The sequence below is a fragment of the Nerophis ophidion genome, linkage group LG23, assembly GCF_033978795.1.
Source record: "Nerophis ophidion isolate RoL-2023_Sa linkage group LG23, RoL_Noph_v1.0, whole genome shotgun sequence".
Classification (NCBI taxonomy): domain Eukaryota; kingdom Metazoa; phylum Chordata; class Actinopteri; order Syngnathiformes; family Syngnathidae; genus Nerophis; species Nerophis ophidion.
In genome coordinates, this window is record NC_084633.1 from 17,870,556 (window position 1) to 17,892,549 (window position 21,994).

Genomic DNA, 21,994 nt, shown 5'->3' on the forward strand with positions numbered 1-21,994 from the left:
ATAATAAGTCTCTTATTCTTTTTAATAACATTGTTATTCTGAAGCTAACCAATAATAAATAAAATGTCATGTCTGTTGATCATGTTTTTGTTTGGCCATGGGCTTTTTGTCCTTTGGACTCTTTAAGTTCCTGTTTTTTTCCACTCCCTGGTCTGGTTTCCTTGGTTATTCATTTTGTCCACCTGTCTCTGGTGAACAAAATGCCCGCTCACCTACTTCCCGAGCACTAATCAGAGGCAGTATTTAAGCTCGTCTTTGCCAGTCAGTCGCCCTGGCGTCAATGTGATCTTTTCTTGGTCTGTGCTGACTTGTTTCATGCCTTGCCATAGTTTCGTGCTTCATGCCATGCCAAGTAAGTTTTGTTTGATTTATGTTCATTGTCTGTTTATGCGTTAGCTTTGTTCCTTAGCCCAAGTTGTGCCTCCACTGTGAGCGATTTTTGTTTGTATCTTTTTTTAGTTTAAATTAAATCATGTTTTTACCTAAATGCCATGTCCCGAGTAGTCCGTCTGCCTTCCTGGTGGATCGACCCTGCAGCAAGCTGCGACCCCCCCATCGTGACATAAAATACTTCTTACCATTAATGCGACTTCTTTAGCAGGTGCGGTAGAAAACGGATGGATGGATTTAAATGCATGAGAATGTTTCATATTTTGCACGTTATTTTTATCACTGTGATTACCAGCGAAATTATTAATAATTATCGTGTTAAGCAATGTCAGCTAAGATTTATCTGAGAGCCAGATGCATCCATCAAAAGAGCCACATCTGGCTCTAGAGCCATAGGTTCCCTACCCCTGCCTTAGATCAACACTTTAAACGGTTACGGTAAACAAACAAGGAGTGAAATAATGTTTGTTACACCAGGGTCTAATATTTTCTTTAAAAATGTGCGACACAAGCACAACAACAAATGAGAATCAATAAGGAGTAAACACCTTTAAATGAACACTATGGGATAAAATAACATTGATTTTCAGCACACATCTACAAAAGCCACTCAAGCTTGAATGAGGCGACGCAGCCGATAAACACTTGATTAAACCATGTGTGTGTGTGTGTGTGTGTGTGTGTGTGTGTGTGTGTGTGTGTTCTTCTACCCTTCTTAAGACAACAACAATAAGTACCTTCCATATGAGGAGATGTGAACAAGTTAGGATATAAATCATGGTCCCAATACAGAAAACCATTGCCTTTAGTAGAGAATGTCTCATTTGCACCCCTTGGTGGTGAAATTATTTTTCAAATTGACTGTGTCTGTTTTAAAAGTGGGCTTCACGGTGGAAGAGGGGTTAGTGCGTCTGCCTCACAATACGAAGTTCCTGCAGTCCTGGGTTCAAATCCAGGCTTGGGATCTTCCTGTGTGGAGTTTGCATGTTCTCCCCGTGAATGCGTGGGTTCCCTCCGGGTACTCCGGCTTCCTCCCACCTCCAAAGACATGCACCTGGGGATAGGTTGATTGGCAACACTAAATTGGCCCTAGTGTGTGAATGTGAGTGTGAATGTTGTCCGTCTATCTGTGTTGGCCCTGCGGTGAGGTGGCGACTTGTCCAGGGTGTACCCCGCCTTCCGCCCGATTGTAGCTGATAGGCGCCAGCGCCCCCCGCAACCCCAAAAGGGAATAAGCGGTAGGAAATGGATGGATGGATGTTTTAAAAGTGCTCCCCCTCTGGTCAACATATGAAATAACATGTATGTAAAACATTTTGAAATGCTCCCCCTCTGGCCAATATATCTAATAACAAGTGTGTGTAAGAAATTTAAATTTTTTTTTATCCACGGATTTCATGTTTTTATTTACATTTTATCTGTGTTTCTATGTTTTATCTAGTGTTTTTCATGTTTGTATTTCTATCTTAATTTTCTATTGTATATTCTCACTTTTTATTGTTATTACCATTTTTATACTTTGTAGCACTTTGAGATCTTAACAAATGTAAAGTGCGTTACCAATACAGTTAATAACTCTCATGTTATTACCTATAATCATTATTATGACACTTCACCCTTGCTCCTGATGGGTGCTGGTTAGCGCCTTGCATGGCAGCTCCCTCCATCAGTGTGTGAATGGGTAAATGTGGAAGTAGTGTCAAAGCGCTTTGAGTACCTTGAAGGTAGAAAAGCGCTATACAAGTACAACCCATTTATCATTTATCATTTATTATTATTATTATTATTATTATTATTATTAAATGTGCCTCCTTTAGCCAAAACAAATAAATCCAGGGATCTTTGGAAGAACACTGGTTTGAAGACTGAGGATTAGGGCATAGCAAGTCAGTGATGTACTAAGGGGCCCCACAATGCAACGCACGGAATGTCAGGACTAAAATTTTAAACTAAATGCGGACTTTAACTGGAAGCCAAAGAAGACTGGATTAAACGGGGGTAATATGGGCTGTTCTGGGTCCACCGGTCAAAAGTCTGGCAGTCGCATTTTGTACAGTCTGAAGTCTCTTTTGCTTTGACTTGTTGAAGAGACTGAAAAGAAAATTGAATTAGTCAATACGAGATGAAATGAATGATCATTTCGAGATCCAATTGTGACGACAAATTTCTCACTTTATAAATATTTCTGAGATGATACCAACAGTTTTTGGTCCGTTGATGGCAGTGACCCTCCAAAGACATTGCCTGATCCAACACAACCCCAAAGTTTCAAAAGCTGCTTTTAACAGATGCACCCAGAGCACCAAGGGAGTTCCTGACCATTGGGATCTTTTTATTGGGAGCAATTATCAAAGAGTTTCCGTTTTGTTAGAATTTAACTGGAGGAAATTTGAGGACAACCAGTTTTTTAACAGTGACCCTCCAAAGACATGGACTGATCCAACACAAGTCCAAGGTTTTTAAAGCTGCTTTCAACAGATGCACCCAGAGCACCAAGGGAGTTCCTGACCATTGGGATCTTTTTATTGGGAGCAATTATCAAAGAGTTTCCGTTTTGTTAGAATTTAACTGGAGGAAATTTGAGAACTACCAGATAATAATACAGGATACACACTCCAAAACTTTAAAGAAGACCTACACCTATTACGCTACTGTATTTTAATGTCGGTCATTATGTTGGTATTTGGGAGGTATTTCTGAGGTGGTACCTTGCGAAAATATCTCAGTGTCTTTACTGGGGAATGTCCATGATTTGTTGTTGACTTGCAGGCACACATTTCAGCTAGTTTTGGCCAAATTATACATCTCTTGTTTTGTACAAACCCCGTTTCCATATGAGTTGGGAAATTGTGTTAGATGTAAATATAAACAGAATACAATGATTTGCAAATCCTTTTCAACCCATATTCAACTGAATTTGCTACAAAGACAAGATATTTGATGTTCAAACTCATAAACTTAATTTTTTTTTGCAAATAATCCAAGCCGGCGGCGTTTAAGGGTGTTGTTGATAAATGGGTTTGGCTTTGCATAGTAGAGTTTTAACTTGCACTTACAGATGTAGCGACCAACTGTAGTTACTGACAGTGGTATTATGAAGTGTTCCTGAGCCCATGTGGTGATACCCTTTACACACTGATGTCGGTTTTTGATGCAGTACCGCCTGAGGGATCAAAGGTCCGTAATATCATCGCTTACTTGCAGTGATTTCTCCAGATTTTCTGAACCTTTTGATGATTTTACGGACCGTAAATGGTAAAATCCCTAAATACCTTGCAATAGCTCGTTGAAAAATGTTGTTCTAAAACTGCTTGACAATTTGCTTACAAAATGGTGACCTTCACCCATCCTTGTTTGTGAATTACTTAGCATTTCATGGAAGCTGCTTTTATACCCAATCATGGCACCCACCTGTTCCCAATTAGCCTGCACACCTGTGGGATAAATGATAAATGGGTTGTACTTGTATAGCGCCTTTCTACCTTCAAGGTACTCAAAGCGCTTTGACATTACTTCCACATTTACCCATTCACACACACATTCACACACTGATGGAGGGAGCTGCCATGCAAGGCACCAACCAGCACCCATCAGGAGCAAGGGTGAAGTGTCTTGCTCAGGACACAACGGACGTGACGAGGTTGGTACTAGGTGGGATTTGAACCAGGGTCCCTCGGGTTGTGCACGGCCACTCTCCCACTGCGCCACGCCGTCCCTAGGTTCCATATAAGTGTTTGATGAGCATTCCTCAACTTTATCAGTATTTATTGCCACCTTTCCCAACTTCTTTGTCACGTGTTGCTGGCATCAAATTCTAAAGTTAATGATTATTTGCAAAAAAAAAAAAAAAAAGTTTATCAGTTTGAACATCAAATATGTTGTCTTTGTAGTGCATTCAACTGAATATGGGTTGAAAAGGATTTGCAAATCATTGTATTCTGTTTATATTTACATCTAACACAATTTCCCAACTCATATGGAAACGGGGTTTGTTCAATAAATGCTCTATTTTTTTTACACAGAATGTACAGTACATACAAAGAAAAAGAAATCCCAATCGATTGATGGTATTGATTTAAGCTGGCTTCTAAAGGATTTGAAATGACTTGCATCACATGTGCAAAGGTCAAATGTCATTGCACACAATCTGATGAACAAAGGTAATGTCACCCACACCTGCACTTTAAGGAGTAAACTATAAATGTTATATTGTAATGCAGTCGTCACAACACCCCTTAATTGTCACAACATTAAGTACCTCGCACAGTCTATTAAAGGGCAACTGCATTATTTTGTGAATTTTGCCTATTGTTCACAATCCAAGTCGGGACCCGGGATGGACCACTCTTCTATGCATCAGTTAGTAAGGGGATCCACTGATGGCCTCACTATGAACTGGACTCTCACGTTATTAACTGTATTAATCGGCATCTACTGCATTGGCCTCCCCCAAGGTCCCTTCCAAGGTTTCTCGTTGTTCCCATTGGGTTGAGTTGTTTTCTTGCCCTGACGCGGGTGAGCTGAGGATTTCGTTGTGGCGTGTGCAGTCCTTGGAGACATTTGTGAATAAGGGCTATACAAGTAAAGTGTGTTTGCTTGATTGATCCCAATGTGAGACAAGAACAAGCATGTCTCTCTTTATTGTGCATTCTAAAAAACAACTAGTAGGAGACGGCTCAATCAATCAATTTTGTGAATTGTGAATTATATTTATATAGCGCTTTTCTCTAGTGACTCAAAGCGCTTTACATAGTGACACCCAATATCTAAGTTACATTTAAACCAGTGTGGGTGGCACTGGGAGCAGGTGGGTAAAGTGTCTTGCCCAAGGACACAACGGCAGTGACTAGGATGGCGGAAGCGGGAATCGAACCTGCAACCCTCAAGTTGCTGGCACGGCCACTCTACCAACCGAGCTATGCCGCCCATTTAAGGGCAAGGAAAAACTCACAACCCAGTGGGACGTCGATGAGAATGACTATGAGGAACCTTGGAGAGGACCACAAATGTGGGTAACCTCCCACCCCTTTTACAGAGATAAACACTATATATTAAGTTGACACCATTATAATGCATACTGTATGTTAGCATACTGTTGTGGCCAAAAGTTTACATACACTTGTAAAGAACATAATGTCATGGCTGTCTTGAGTTTCCAATAATTTCTGTAACTCTTACTTTTTTGTGATGGAGTGTTTGTAGCACATACTTGTCTGACATCACATGGACAAAGATAAAACCTTCTGGAGGAAAGTTTTGTGGTCAGATTAAACCAAAATTGAGCTGTTTGGCCACAATACCCAGCAATATGTTTGGAGGACAAAAATTGAGGCCTTTAATCCCAGGAACACCACACCTACTGTCAAGCATGGTGGTGGTAGTATTATGCTCTGGGCCTGTTTTGTTACCAATGGAACTGGTGCTTTACAGAGATTAAATGGGACAATGAGAAAAGAGGATTACCTCCAATTTCCTTAGGACAACCTAAAATCATCAGCACGGAGGTTGGGTCTTGGGCGCAGTTTGGTATTTCAACAGGACAATGACCCCAAACACACGTCGAAAGTGGTAAAGGAATGGCTAAATCAGACTAGAATTAAGGTTTTAGAATGACCTTCTCAAAGTCCTGACTTAAATGAGGACAATGCTAAAGAAACAAGTCCATGTCAGAAAACCAACACTTTTAGCTGGAATGCTCCAATTTTGTCAAAAGGAGTGGTCAAAAAATTCAACCAGAAGCTTGCCCAGAAGTAAAAGTCAAAGTACCAATGATTGTCACACACACACTAGGTGTGGCAAAAATTTTCTCTGCATTTGACCCATCACTCTTGATCACCCCCTGGGAGGTGAGGGGAGCAGTGAGCAGCAGCGCTGGCCGTGCCCGGGAATCATTTTTGGTGATTTAACCCCCAATTCCAACCCTTGTTGCTGAGTGCCAGGCAGGGAGGTAATGGGTCCCATTTTTATAGTCTTTGTTAAGACTTGACTCACAACCTACCGATCTCAGGGCAGACATTCAAACCACCAGACCACTGAGTAGCTTGTGGATGGCTACCAAAAGCGCCTTATTGCAGTGAAACTTGCCAAGGGACATGTAAGCAAATATTAACATTGCTGTATGTATACTTTTGATCCAGCAGATTTGCTCACATTTTCAGTAGACCCATAATAAATTTGTATTAATGTTTTTTCTGTGACTAACAAGTATGTGCTCCAATTTCTCTATTACAAAAAAAGAGTCGTAGAAATGATTGGAAACTCAAGACAGCCATGACATTATGTTCTGTACAAGTGTATGTAAACTTTTGACCACGACTGTATCTTATGAGACTTACACTTAGTGGGTAGCTATAAAAATGCAGTATCTATACCAGGGGTGCCCATTACGTCGATCGCGAGCTACCAGTCGACCGCGGGGGGTGTGTCAGTCGATCTCCAGCCAGGCTTTTAAAAAAAATAGACCTAAAAATGAGTGCTCATCAATCTTCACCAAGACGTCACTTAAATGACATTCACGGTACCGGAGGGTCTTGTGAGATGACGCTGGCTGCTGCAAGATCATTATTATGAAAATATGACAGAGAGGAAGGCGAGAAACACTTTTTATTTCAACAGACTTTCGCGCCGTCCCTTCCGTCAAAACTCTAAAGGCCGACTGCACATTTCCTATCTTCACAATAAAAGCCCTGCTTCATGCTGCCTGCGCTAACTAAATACAGAGTCTCGGAAAACTGGCGTGCACAAGCGATCCCTCAGAAAGCTGGCATGCACAAGCTTTCTGAGACTCTTATTTTGTTAGCGCAGGCAGCATGAAGCAGGGCTTTTATTGTGAAGATAGGAAATGTGCAGTCGGCCTTTAGAGTTTTGACGGAAGGGACGGCGCGAAAGTCTGTTGAAATAAAAAGTGTTTCTCGCCTTCCTCTCTGTCATTTTTTCATAATAATGAACTGGCAGCAGCCAGCGTCATCTCACAAGACCCTCGGGTGCCGTGAATGTCAATCAAGCAAGCTACGGAATTTGCCGCCAATGTTTTTCTTGTAAAGTGTATGGAAGCTGGATGAATTAGATGCCAAAAACCAACCACTTTCATGTGGTATTGTACAGAAAGGACAACTTTTTTTCTCCTCCATTTGAAAATGTGGGCGTTATCATCATTACTGTCTGATTCCAATCAATGCAAGTCATCAGAATCAGGTAATACACCAACTTATATTCTTGTCTTCGTGAAAGAAAGACATCTATATGTGTTACACATGCTTGTATTATCATTAAACACATTTAACTTGTTTACAAAAATGTCTCTTTCATAAATAAATAAATATAAATGATATATATAAATGAGGTAGATCCCCTCGAGTTGGTCAATTGAAAAGTAGCTCGCCTGCAGAAAAAGTGTGGGCACCCCTGATCTACACAAATGCAAAGACAGAAAGTTGCATACTTTATTCGACTGGTTTGCCCAATTCACTGACATGTCCACTTTTATTAAATACAACTGTGTGTAGTAGACAAAAGGAAAGTGCTCACCGTGTACTCTGATCGAATTCCCAGCAGCGGTCGGATGGACAGAATGTGTGAAGGAGAAGAGAACAAAGCATTAAAACAACAATGTGAGTGATGAGGAAATAAATATAATTTAGAGCTGCAATAACACCTCAGTTCCACCTGCATGCACACGGAACCAGTCAAGAATGAGAAGTGCACATCACATGACTGTGCAGCCATGTAACGGCCATGTTTCATCTAATGGAAGTTCACCTTTTGGAGGTGTGCTTAGTGAAGTATAAACGTTTTTTTTTTTTCTTGGTGGCATTTAGAACCTTCAAGCATACTAATAAAGCAACCATACCTAAGGCCTGCTAGACCAGTGGTCCCCAACCACCGGTCCGTGACACATTTGCTACCGGGCCGCACAGAAACATTTTGGCCTGTCCCACTAAACACACAAATTACTTACTAGATGTATGTTACAACTCCTGATAGGAAGTCGCCATTTGTTATAGTACATTGATGCACATTAATGAACTTATAAAATGTTAAAATGCCAGATTAGGTCTGGGCGATTTGGCTCCTTTTTAATATCTCGATATTTTTAGGCCATATCGCGATACACGGTATACAGATGCTGCTCATATTAATAGAATATCATAAAAAAGTTGATTTATCCCATCCATCCATTTTCTACCGTTTATTCCCTTTCGGGGTCGTGGGGGGCGCTGGCGCCTATCTCAGCTACAATCGGGCGGAAGGCAGGGTACACCCTGGACAAGTCGCCACCTCATCGCAGTATTTATTTCAGTAATTATATTCAGAACGTGAAACTTACATATTATATCAATTCATTACACACAAAGTGATATATTTGAAATGTCTATTTCTTTAAATTATGATGATTAGTACTGACAATTACTGAAAATCCCAAATTCAGTATCTCAGAAAATTAGAATATTAGTTACGACTAGTACCAAAAAACATTTTTTTAGAAATGTGGGCCAACTGAAAAGTATGAACATGGAAAGTTTCAGCATGTACGGCAATCAATACTTAGTTGCAGCTCCTTTTGCCTGAATTGCTGCAGCAATACGGCGTGGTATAAAGTCGACCAGTCTGTTGCACTCCTCAGGTGTTATGAGAGCCCAGGTTGCTTTAATAGTGGCCTTCAGCTCTTCAGCATTGTTGGGTCTGGCATCTGGCATCTTCCGCTTCACAATACCCCATAGCTTTTCTATGGGGTTAAGGTCAGGTGAGTTTGCAGGCCAATCAAGAACAGGGATACCATGGTCCTTAAAGCAGGTACTGGTAGATTTGGCACTGTGTGCAGGTGCCAAGTCATGTTGGAAAATGAAATCTTCACCTCCATAAAATTGGTCCGCGGCAGGCAGCATAAAGTGTTTTAAAACTTCCTGGTAGACTGCTGCATTGACCCTAGACCTCAGGAAACACAGTGGACCAACACCAGCAGATGACATGGCACCCCAGACCATTACCGATTGTGGAAATTTGACACTGGACTTCAGGCAACGTGGATTCTGTACCTCTCCTGTCTTCCTCCAGACTCTGGGACCTTGATTTCCAAAGGAGATACAAAATTGACTTTCATCTGAAAACATAACTTTGGATCACTCAGCAGCAGTCCAGTCCTTTTTGTCTTGAGCCCAGGCGAGACGCTTTTGACGTTGTCTCTTATTCAAGAGTGGCTTTACACAAGGAATGCGACAGCTGAAGCCCATATCTTGCATACGTCGGCGCGTAGTGGTTCTTGAAGCACCGACTCCAGCTGCAGTCCACTCTTTGTGGATCTCCCCCACATTTTTGAATGGGTTTTGTTCGACAATCCTCTCCAGGGCGCGGGTATCCCTCTTGCTTGTACACTTTTTTTTCCCCACATCTTTGTCTTCCCTTGGCCTCTCTATTAATGTGCTTGGACACAGAAATCTGGGAACATCCAACCTCTTTGGAAATTACCTTTTGTGTCTTGCCCTCCTTCTTTAAAGTATCAATGGTCATCTTTTGGACAGTTGTCAAGTCAGCAGTCTTCCCCAGGATTGTGTGTCATACAGAATCAAAACGAGAGACCATTTAAAGGCTTTTCCAGGTGTTTTGAGTTAGTTAGCTAATTAGAGTGTGGCACCAGGTGTCTTCAATATCTGACCATATTCTAATTTTCTGAGATGTTGAATTTAGGGTTTTCATTGGTTGTCAGCTATAATCATCTCCTTTTTGGCAAAAAACACTTGAAATGTGTCAGTCTGTTTGGAATGGATGTATACATTCTACAAGTTTGACTTTCTGAATGGAATTAATGAAATAAATCAACTTTTTCATGATATTCTAATAATATGACCAGCACCTGTATATCTCGATATTTTTAGGCCATATCGCGATACACGGTATATATCTTGATATTTAGCTTTGGCCTTGAATTAACCCTTGATACATATAATCACAGCAGTATGATGATTCTATGTGTCTACATTAAAACATTCTTCTTCATACTGCATTAATATAGGCTCATTTTAAACTTTCATGCAGAGAAATACATCACAACTAAGTCAATTGACCAAGTGTTTATTTATTAAACAGTTATCAAGCAGTGGCACAAACATTCATGTCATTTCCAAAACAGAAAGTGCAAGATTGTCAGAGACATATTAAGTGTCACAATGAGCTGCATAATAGGAAATCAAATACTGTTCGTCCTTCGCTATGTGCAAGGTTACTACGGACCAATTTTCCCTCCCAATTTTTCATGTGTGTGAGCAAACGCCCAAACTCCTTGAGCATTCAGTGGCGCACATGTGAGCGACGGCAGACGTGCACACTGTTATGCGCTTATTTTTTTTCTTCGATTTTGTGCGCGGCCCAGATTTGCCGTGCGCAGAGGACGCGTGAGCAGTGTGCAATTGCACGGACGTGTACCTTAGAGGGAACGTTGCTACGGACGTTATTATATTCTGTTGTTGACTTTATTTCATACGGTGTTGATCTGGAAATGTTTGCCTCGGTAGTTTGTGGGTGTGGCACGAAACGGAGATGTCTCGTGCGGGTGACTTTTCAAATGATGCTACATATTAGCAGCAATGCTACTTTTTATAGCCCACACTTGACAAATTATTGTTGTCTGTTCGACATATTCCCGCTTGAAGCCAAACCACCGCCAGACGATGGACCCCCTGCTGTTTTTCTTGGGAATTAATTATTTCTTCAGTTGCACCTTCTTTCTCTCGTATTACCACTCGCACGGCTCCGCTAGCATCACAGCTAACGTTACCCATGCTGCTACCTCTCTGCTCCGCGAGGGCGTGTACGTATGCGACATATGACGTGACAATATGTGACGTATGCAAGAAGGTGCGCTTGCTGTCTGTGAGAAGGAGAGATAACTGTCAGGCTTGTCCCTGACAGTTTTGGGTCTATGTCTTGGTTTTTCCTCTTCGTTGGTCTTTGGTTCCTGTCAGCGTTCTTATTTTGGTTCTGTTTCCTGTTTGTCTCCCAACCCTCAGCTGTGGCTGATTGGCACCTGGCCACACCGGGGATCAATCAGCCAGCCACTATTTGAGACCTGTTTTCTCCTCCAGTCAGGGCTGGATTATTGTCGTGTCAATGGCATTTTCTACTTGTCGTTCCTACTGGTCGTGTGAATGCAGCGTAGCGGTAAGCTATATTTGGTGGATGTTTTGTAGCTTGCTGTTTTTCGTTCCCTGCTTCCGATTAGTTTGTTCATAGCCCTTAGTTTGTTATATCCGCCCATGTGCGTGCTTTTTGTTTGTACCCTTTGTTTGTTGTAATTGTAGTATTTTATAGTAAAATCATGTTTGCTCACTCCATGCCCGCCTCCATCTCTGCATCTTGGGGTTCGACACCAAATAACCCTGACAATAACAGAGTGAGAAGAGCCTGTAGTGTAATGCCCGTAGCATGAGAACGTATACTCGAATATCAGGATATAGTCATTTTCTATATCACACAGAAACAAACCCGCGATATATATCGAGTATATCTATATATCGCCCAGCCCTAAGCCAGATTATATCCAAAGGCTAATTTCCATCTGCAGGGTCCTTGGTTATAGCAGGGCTTCTTAATGTGTTTGACCCCATGACCCAACTTTTCCACTACAGAAGTAAACAATATTAACACCGAATTAGGAATCTCACTTTTAATTTTGATCATATTCAATAAAATTAAATATCTACTCTACTTACAGTTTAACACCTTGTAAAATTATATAAAAGCATGTGTTAATCACAAAGGTTACAGTATTAATTTAAGAAATAAACCTTAGGCTTAGGTCAGGCTGATTAGAAAAAAAATAAATGTACACACAATATGTAGTATGTTGTGCTAAAATAAATTAGTAATAAATATGTTTCTTTACTAAACTGTCAATAAAATTAAAGTGCAAATGTAAATACAGCTGCACCACTTTAGTCATAATTTTTGCGCTCAAGAAATGTATATATGACATTAGCGCCAGACTTTTTCTGTTTGTTTTATATTGTCATTACTGCCACTAGTGGTGGAAAAGTGAAGTGTATTTATTTAGCGCATTTCTCTATTGACTCAAAGCACTTTACAAGTGAAACCCATTTTCTAAGTTGCATTTACACCAATGTGGGTTTACAAGTGAAACCCATTTTCTTCCAACCCCGTTTCCATATGAGTTGGGAAATTGTGTTAGATGTAAATATAAACGGAATACAATGATTTGCAAATCCTTTTCAACCCATATTCAGTTGAATATGCTACAAAGACAAAATATTTGATGTTCAAACTCATAAACTTAATTTTTTTTGCAAATAATAATCAACTTAGAATTTCTTGGCTGCAACACGTGCCAAAGTAGTTGGGAAAGGGCATGTTCACCACTGTGTTACATCACCTTTTCTTTTAACAACACTCAAACGTTTGGGAACCGAGGACTGTTTGGGAACTGGGGCGGTATAGCTCGGTTGGTAGAGTGGCCGTGCCAGCAACTTGAGGGTTGCAGGTTCGATTCCCGCTTCCGCCATCCTATCCACTGCCGTTGTGTCCTTGGGCAAGACACTTTACCCACTTGCTCCCAGTGCCACCCACACTGGTTTAAATGTAACTTAGATATTGGGTTTCACTATGTAAAGCGCTTTGAGTCACTAGAGAAAAGCGCTATATAAATAAAATTCACAGAGAAACTAATTGTTGAAGCTTTGAAAGTGGAATTCATTCCCATTCTTGTAGAGCTTCAGTCGTTCAACAGTCCGGGGTCTCTGCTGTCGTATTGAACGCTTCAGAATGCGCCACACATGTTCCATGGGAGACAGTTATGGACTGCAGACGGGCCAGGAAAGTACCCGCACTCTTTTACTTCGAAACGACGTTGCTGTAACACGTGGCTTGGCATTTTCTTGCTGAAATAAGCAGGGGCGTCCATAATAACGTTGCTTGGATGACAACATATGTTGCTCCAAAACCTGTATGTACCTTTCAGCATTAATGGTGCCTTCACAGATGTGTAAGTTACCCATGCCTTGGGCACTAATGCACCCCCATACCCTCACAGATGCTGGCTTTTGATCTATAACAATCCGGATGGTTGTTTTCCTCCTTGTTCGGGAGGACACCATGTCTACAGTTTTTAAATATAATTTGAAATGTGGACTCATCAGACCACAGAACACTTTTCCACTTTGCATCAGTCCATCTTAGATGAGCTCGGGCCCAGCAAAGCCGACGGCGTTCCTTGGTGTTGTTGATAAAAGGGTTTTGCTTTGCATAGCAGAGTTTTAACTAGCACTTACAGATGTAGCAACCGACTGTAGTTACTGACAGTGGTTTTATGAAGTGTTCCTGAGCCCATGTGGTGATATCCTTTACACACTGATTTCGGTTTTTGATACAGTACCGCCTGAGGGATCAAAGGTCCGTAATATCGCTTACGTGCAGTGATTTCTCCAGATTCTCTGAACCTTTTGATGATTTTACAGACCATAGATGGAAAATCCCTAAATTCCTTGCAATACCTCGTTGAGAAATGTTGTTCTAAAATGTTCAACAATTTGCTTACAAAGTGGTGACCCTCACCCCATCCTTGTTTGTGAATTACTTGGCATTTCATGGGAGCTGCTTTTATACCCAATCATGGCACCCACCTGTTCCCAATTAGCCTGCACACCTGTGGGATGTTCCAAATAAGTGTTCGATGAGTATTTCTCAACTTTATCAGTATTTATTACCACCTTTCCCAACTTCTTTGTCACGTGTTGCTGGCATCAAATTCTAAAGTTAATGATTATTTGCAAAAAAAAATGTTTATCAGTTTGAACATCAAATATGTTGTCTTTGTAGCATATTCAACTGAATATGGGTTGAAAATGATCTGCAAATCATTGTATTTTGTTTATATTTACATCGAACACAATTTCCCAACTCTTATGAAAACGGGGTTTGTAAGTTACATTTAAACCAGTGTGTGTGGCACTGGGAGCAGGTGGGTTAAATGTCTTGCCCAAGGACACAACAGTAGTGACTCGGATGGCAGAAGCGGGGTTTGAACCTGGAACCCTTAAGTTGCTGGCACGGACGCTTTACCCACCGAGCCACGCCGTCCCGGCAGAGTGAGACGGATAAACGCCGCATCTCCCAATTATCCCTCAAATAATTTAAAATAACATGCCAGAAACTAGCGCTGGATCATCCTAATTATATGAGGATTAAACATACTTTGAGTTTATTACAACTAAGTACCGCTCCGGTCTATACGAACCACAGCTGAAAAACACCCTCATGGGCCCCGGCTGTATGGTATATATCAGTGTTTTTTTTAACCTTTTTTGAGCCAAGGCACATTTTTTGCATTGCACCAGCAGAAATAATTGAAAACTAAAACTCAGTAGACAGTAAAAAGTCGTTGGATATGACTTTAAAGCATAACCGAGCATGCATCACTATAGCGCTTGTCTCAAATTAGGTGTACTGTCACATCACGCCGTTTTTTGCTGTTTTCCTGTGTAGTCTTTTAATTCTTGTCTCGCGCTCCTATATTGGTTGCTTTCTCTTTTTATGGTATTTTCCTGTAGCAGTTTCATGTCTTCCTTTGAGCCATATTTCCAGCATCTACTTTGTTTTAGCAATCAAGAATATTTCAGTTGTTTTTATCCGTCCTTGTGGGGACATTGTTGATTGTCACGTCATGTTCGGATGTACATTGTGGACGCCGTCTTTGCTGTCGTCCAGCATTCTGTTTTTGTTTACTTTGTAGCCAGTTCAGTTTTAATTTTGTTCTGCATAGCCTTCCCTAAGCTTCAATGCTTTTTCTTAGGGGAACTCACCTTTTGTTTATTTTTGGTTTAAGCATTAGACACCTTTTTACCCGCACACTGCCTCCCGACATCTACAGAGCAATTATCTACCTGCTAGCACCTACTGATATGGAAGAGTATTACGCTCTAGACAGCACCGACACTCGAACATCAACACATAATTTGCAGATTATAATTACTGGTTTGCAAAAAAATATTTTTAACCGAAATAGGTGAAATTAGATAATATTCCATGGCACACCAGACTGTATCTCACAGCACACTAGTGTGCCGCAGCACAGTGGTTGAAAAACACTGGTATATAGTATTCCATCAACCATGTCTTTGCAAAGAAACACGCCCAAGGCTGCTACTACTTCAGCGTTATAGTGAGTCGATTTTTCATGCAAATTTTTTTGCTGTTTTTATCTTCCACACGTGAAAAGCTGGTACGTGAAAATAAGGCGTACAATATTTTTTCCGCACTATAAAGCGCACCGGATTATAAGGCGCACCTTCAATGAATAGCCTATTTTAAAACTTTGTTCATATACTCTCGCTGCTGTGTCGGGTCCGCTTTGGACTGGACTCTCGCGACTGTGTTGGATCCATTATGGATTGAACTTTCACAGTATCATGTTATCAATCAATCAATCAATGTTTATTTATATAGCCCCAAATCACAAATGTCTCAAAGGACTGCACAAATCATTACGACTACAACATCCTCGGAAGAACCCACAAAAGGGCAAGGAAAACTCACACCCAGTGGGCAGGGAGAATTCACATCCAGTGGGACGCCAGTGACAATGCTGACTATGAGAAACCTTGGAGAGGACCTCAGATGTGGGCAACCCCCCCCCTCTAGGGGACCGAAAGCAATGGATGTCGAGCGGGTCTAACATGATACTGTGAAAGTTCAATCCATAGTGGCTCCAAGACAGCAGCGAGAGTCCCGTCCACAGGAAACCATCTCAAGCGGATCAGCAGCGTAGAGATGTCCCCAACCGATACAGGCGAGCGGTCCATCCTGGGTCCCGACGAGCGGTCCATCCTGGGTCTCGACTCTGGACAGTCAGTACTTCATCCATGGTCATCGGACCGGACCCCCTCCACAAGGGAGGGGGGACATGTTAGACCCGCTCGACATCCATTGCTTTCCTCCTCTCCAAGGTTCTCATAGTCATCATTGTCACCGACGTCCCACTGGGTGTGAGTTTTCCTTGCCCTTATGTGGGCCTACCGAGGATGTCGTAGTGGTTTGTGTTGTGGTTTGTGCAGCCCTTTGAGACACTAGTGATTTAGGGCTATATAAGTAAACATTGATTGATTTATAAGGCGCATAGAATAGATGCTACAGTAGAGGCTGGGGTTACGTTATGCATCCTTTAGATCATGGGTGTCAAACTCTGGCCCGCGGGCCAATTTCATTTGGCCCTTGAGGCAATATCAAATTAACATTAGAACTAGCCCGCCGATTTCCCGGGAGACTCTCGAATTTCCGTGCCCCTCCCGAAAATCTCCCGGTGCAACCATTCTCCCGAATTCCACCCGGACAATAATATTGGGGGTGTGTCTTAAAAGCACTGTCTTTAACGTCCTCTACAACCTGTCGTCAAGTCTGTTTTACCTCCTCACAAACAGCGTGCAGACCCTGTCACGTAATATATATGTGGCTTCTACACACATGTATGTAAATGTAATGTTTTCCCTCTTCACAAACAGCGTGCCGACCCAGTCACGTAATATATATGTGGCTTCTACACACATGTATGTAAATGCAAGGCATACTTGATCAAAAGCATACAGGTCACACTGAGGGTGGCCATCTAAACAACTTTAACACTGTTACAAATATGCGCCACAGTGTGAACCCACACCAAACAAAAATAACAAACACATTTTGGGAGAACATCCGCACCGTAACACAATATAAACACAACAGAACAAATACCAAGAACCCCTTGCAGCACTAACTCTTCCGGACTGCTACAATACACACTCCCCTAACCCCCGCTACCAACAAACCCCGCCCGCCCACCTGAGGCCCCGACATTAACTGAGCAGTAAAAAGGACTGAATGGTTGATTTATTCATTATTTTATTTTCAAATGTATTAGCCTGTGGAAAAAGTTAATGTTGATATTTACCTTCAGAAGGCTGCAAATACAAAAGAGGCATTAATTTTTTATTTAAATTTGATTTGATATGCCATTGATATTTTTTTAATTATTATTGTTATTATTATTTGAAACTCAATTTTGCATGTCACTATAAAGTTATATAAGCCTTGCTTGTTCAATATTCAATATTCAATGAAAAACTTGTTTGGGTCCCTATTAAAAGGTTCATTTGTTAAACCTCGGCCCGCGGCTTTGTTCAGTTTTAAATTTTGGCCCACTCTGTGTTTGAGTTTGACACCCCTGCTTTGGATGGAGCTGCGCTAAAGGGAATGTCATCAAAACAGTCAGATAGGTCGCTCAAACTTTATTAATAGATTACAAACCAGCGTTCTTACAACTTCGTTCACTCCCAAAATGAATGAACAGCTGTTTTATTATTTTGCCCGATTCAATAAACACGTAAAAAACAGTCTGATAGTGTTATGGTAAATCAAACATTAGTGCAATCACAATATAGTAACACTCAAAATAGTGCAAAGCAGGGGTCACCAACCTTTTTGAAACCAAGAGCTACTTCTTAGGTACTGATTAATGCCAAGGGCTACCAGTTTGATACACACTTCAATAAATTGCCAGAAATAGCCAATTTGCTCAATTTACCTTTTAATAAATAAATCTATATATATATATAACAAAATGGGTATTTCTGTCCGTCATTCCGTCGTACATTTGTTTTCCTTTTACGGAAGGTTTTTTGTAGAGAATAAATGATGAAAAAAACACCTAATTGAACGGTTTAAAAGAGGAGAAAACATGAAAAAAATGAAAATTAAGTTTTGAAACATAGTTTATCTTCAATTTCGACTCTTTAAAATTCAAAATTCAACTGAAAAAAATGAAGACAAAACCGAGCTAATTCGAATCTTTTTGAAAAAATAAAAAAAAAGAATTTATGGAACATCATTAGTAATTTTTCCTGATTAAGATAAAAATTTTGATGACATGTTTTAAATACGTTAAAATCCACTTTGAAATAAGATTTAAATTTGATTCTACAGATTTTCTAGATTTGCCAGAATATTTTTTTTGAATTTTAATCATAATAAATTTGAAGAAATATTTCACAAATATTCTTCGTTGAAAAAACAAGCTAAAATGAAGAATTAAATTAAAATGTATTTAATATTCTTTACAATTAAAAACAAAATACTTGAACATTCATTTAAATTGTCAGGAAATCAGAAAAGGAATTTAAAAGGTAAAAAGGTATATGTGTTTAAAAATCCTAAAAGGTTGTATTTTTTCTCTAAAATTGTCTTTCTGAAAGTTATAAGAAGCAAAGTAAAAAAATAAATACATTTATTTAAGCAAGTAAATACCAAGTCTTTAAAATATTTTTCTTGGATTTTCGAATTCTATTTGAGTTTTGTCTCTCTTAGAATTAAAAATGTCGAGCAAAGCGAGACCAGCTTGCTAGTAAATAAATAAAATTTAAAAAATAGAGGCAGCTCACTGGTAAGTGCTGCTATTTGAGCTACTTTTAGAACAGGCCAGCAGGCGACTCATCTGGTCCTTACGGGCTACCTGGTGCCCACGTTGGTGACCCCTGGTGTAAAGCAATAATATATCAATAACTCAACGTTGCTCAAACGATAACGTCACACGGTATAGCTCGTTTGGTGGAGCGGCCGTGCCAGCAACTTGAGGGTTGCAGGTTCGATTCCCGCTTCCACCATCCTAGTCACTGCCGTTGTGTCCTTGGGCAAGACACTTTACCCACCTGCTCCCAGTGCCACCCACACTGGTTTAAATGTAACTTAGATATTGGGTTTCACTATGTAAAGCGCTTTGAGTCACTAGAGAAAAGCGCTATATAAATGTAATTCACTTCACTTCACGTCACACACAACACACACACACAAAATAAACATGTAAAGCTCACTTTATTAAGTTATTCCTCATCCACGAATCCCTCAAATTGTTCTTCTTCAATGTTCGAATCAAACAGTTGGGCGAATACGACATCCTACAATAGTCTCGTCGAAGTCATCATTAAACGAGTCAGTGTCGCTGCTGTTCATTTGAAATTCTCTCGCTGCTGCTCTATTCCCGTCTTCTACCGTGTGACTGATCTCTGCATCGTAAGCGTGTCTCTTAATAGGAGCCATTTTGGGGTCCTTACATCAACACACAGAAAGGACACGCCTCCCGCTGTCATATATCCCAGCATGCACCGCGCACTAGCATTAAAAGATTACAGTTGGTACAAAATGCGGCTGCTAGACTTTTGACAAGAACAAGAAAGTTTGATCACATTACGCCTGTACTGTATATACCTTTATATACATATATACATACATATATACCTATACTGTATATACCTTTATATACATATATACATACATATATACCTATACTGGCTCACCTGCACTGGCTTCCTGTGCACTTAAGATGTGACTTTAAGGTTTTACTACTTACGTATAAAATACTACACGGTCTAGCTCCAGCCTATCTTGCCGATTGTATTGTACCGTATGTCCCGGCAAGAAATCTGCGTTCAAAAGACTCCGGCTTATTAGTGATTCCTAGAGCTCAAAAAAAGTCTGCGGGCTATAGAGCGTTTTCCGTTCGGGCTCCAGTACTCTGGAATGCCCTCCCGGTAACAGTTCGAGATGCTACCTCAGTAGAAGCATTTAAGTCTCATCTTAAAACTCATCTGTATACTCTAGCCTTTAAATAGACCTCCTTTTTAGACCAGTTGATCTGCCGCTTCTTTTCTTTCTCCTATGTCCCCCCCCTCCCTTGTGGAGGGGGTCCGGTCCGATGACCATGGATGAAGTACTGACTGTCCAGAGTCGAGACCCAGGATGGACCGCTCGTCGGGACCCAGGATGGACCGCTCGCCTGTATCGGTTGGGGACGTCTCTACGCTGCTGATCCGCTTGAGATGGTTTCCTGTGGACGGGACTCTCACTGCTGTGTTGGAGCCACTATGGATTGAACTTTCACAGTATCATGTTAGACCCGCTCGACATCCATTGCTTTCGGTCCCCTAGAGGGGGGGGGTTGCCCACATCTGAGGTCCTCTCCAAGGTTTTTCATAGTCAGCATTGTCACTGGCGTCCCACTGGATGTGAATTCTCCCTGCCCACTGGGTGTGAGTTTTCCTTGCCCTTTTGTGGGTTCTTCCGAGGATGTTGTAGTCGTAATGATTTGTGCAGTCCTTTGAGACATTTGTGATTTGGGGCTATATAAATAAACATTGATTGATTGATTGACTTCTTCTTCTACGGGGGAAAATTAAGTCGACGGCTGCTCGTCGTAGAAGAAGCGCACTTTTTCTTCCACGGGGGAAAATTAAGTCGGTGGCTGCTTACCGTAGTTGCGAGACCTGTTGTGGCTCAATATTGGTCCATATATAAGGCGCACCGGATTATAAGGCGCACTGTCAGCTTTTGAGAAAATTTGAGGTTTTTAGGTGCGCCTTATAGTGTGGAAAATACGGTACTTTAGACCGGTCCCGGGCGGAAAAAAAGTTGGGGACCCCTGCGCTAGACCATACAGTGCTGCTATACTGACGGCGCTATATGTATGGCATATAGCGCCATGTGTTTCTCACCTAGGCCTTCAGCGATGTCCTACTTAGTCCGACTTCACCTCTCAAAATACCGTAATTGATGTCACCACATGGACACGGCTGGAGATACTATACAGCAGGCCTGGGCAATTAATTTGACTCAGGGGCCACATTTAAAGAACAAAGTGTGTCTGGGGGCTGATATATCTGTTTTTATGAACATTAATACAAAACTTTACAATGATGTTATGACAGACCGCCTTAAAAAAACATAATGGAATTTTACATTTTTCTATGAAGGATAAAACACTGAATATTGACAAAATATGAACATCACACCCCGTTTCGATCGACACATTTTACAATCAAGCGAAACAACAAAAATGCAACAAACAGTGAAATATGAACGCGGAGGGTACAAAATAAAAACACCTAAAATCTGATATATCTGATATGTCACTAAGCTTTAGAACAGGGGCGCTCACACTTTTTCTGCAGGCGAGCTACTTTTTTAATTGACCAAGTCGAGGAGATCTACCTCATTTATATATATCATTTATATTTATTTATTTATGAAAGAGACATTTGTGTTAACAAGTTAAATGTGTTTAATGATAATACAAGCATGTGTAACACACATAGATTCCTTTCTTTCATGAAGACAAGAATATAAGTTGGTGTATTACCTGATTCTGATGACTTGCATTGATTGGAATCAGACAGTAATGATGATAACGCCCACATTTTCAAATGGAGGGAAAAAAAAGTCCTCCTTTCTGTCCAATACCACATGAAAGTGGTTGGTTTTTGGCATCTAATTCATCCAGCTTCCATACACTTTACAAGAAAAACATTGGCGGCAAATTCCGTAGCTTGCTTGATTGACATTCACGGCACCCGAGGGTCTTGTGAGATGACGCTGGCTGCTGCCAGTTCATTATTATGAAAAAATGACAGAGAGGAAGGCGAGAAACACTTTTTATTTCAACAGACTTTCGCGCCGTCCCTTCCGTCAAAACTCTAAAGGCCGACTGCACATTTCCTATCTTCACAATAAAAGCCCTGCTTCATGCCGCCTGCGCTAACAAAATAAGAGTCTCGGAAAGCTGGCGTGCACAAGTGATGTG

At 40.9% G+C, this 21,994-nt stretch overlaps 1 protein-coding gene across 1 annotated transcript in view; it reads right to left on the minus strand.

The window, feature by feature from the left end:
• Window positions 1-21,994, minus strand: part of pitpnc1a (phosphatidylinositol transfer protein cytoplasmic 1a) — a 230,466-nt gene that overhangs the window by 23,422 nt on the left and 185,050 nt on the right. The window contains exon 5 of the mRNA XM_061885075.1: window positions 7,918-7,925. Coding sequence (XP_061741059.1) covers window positions 7,918-7,925 — 8 coding nt within the window. The remainder of the gene's footprint in view (window positions 1-7,917; window positions 7,926-21,994) is intronic.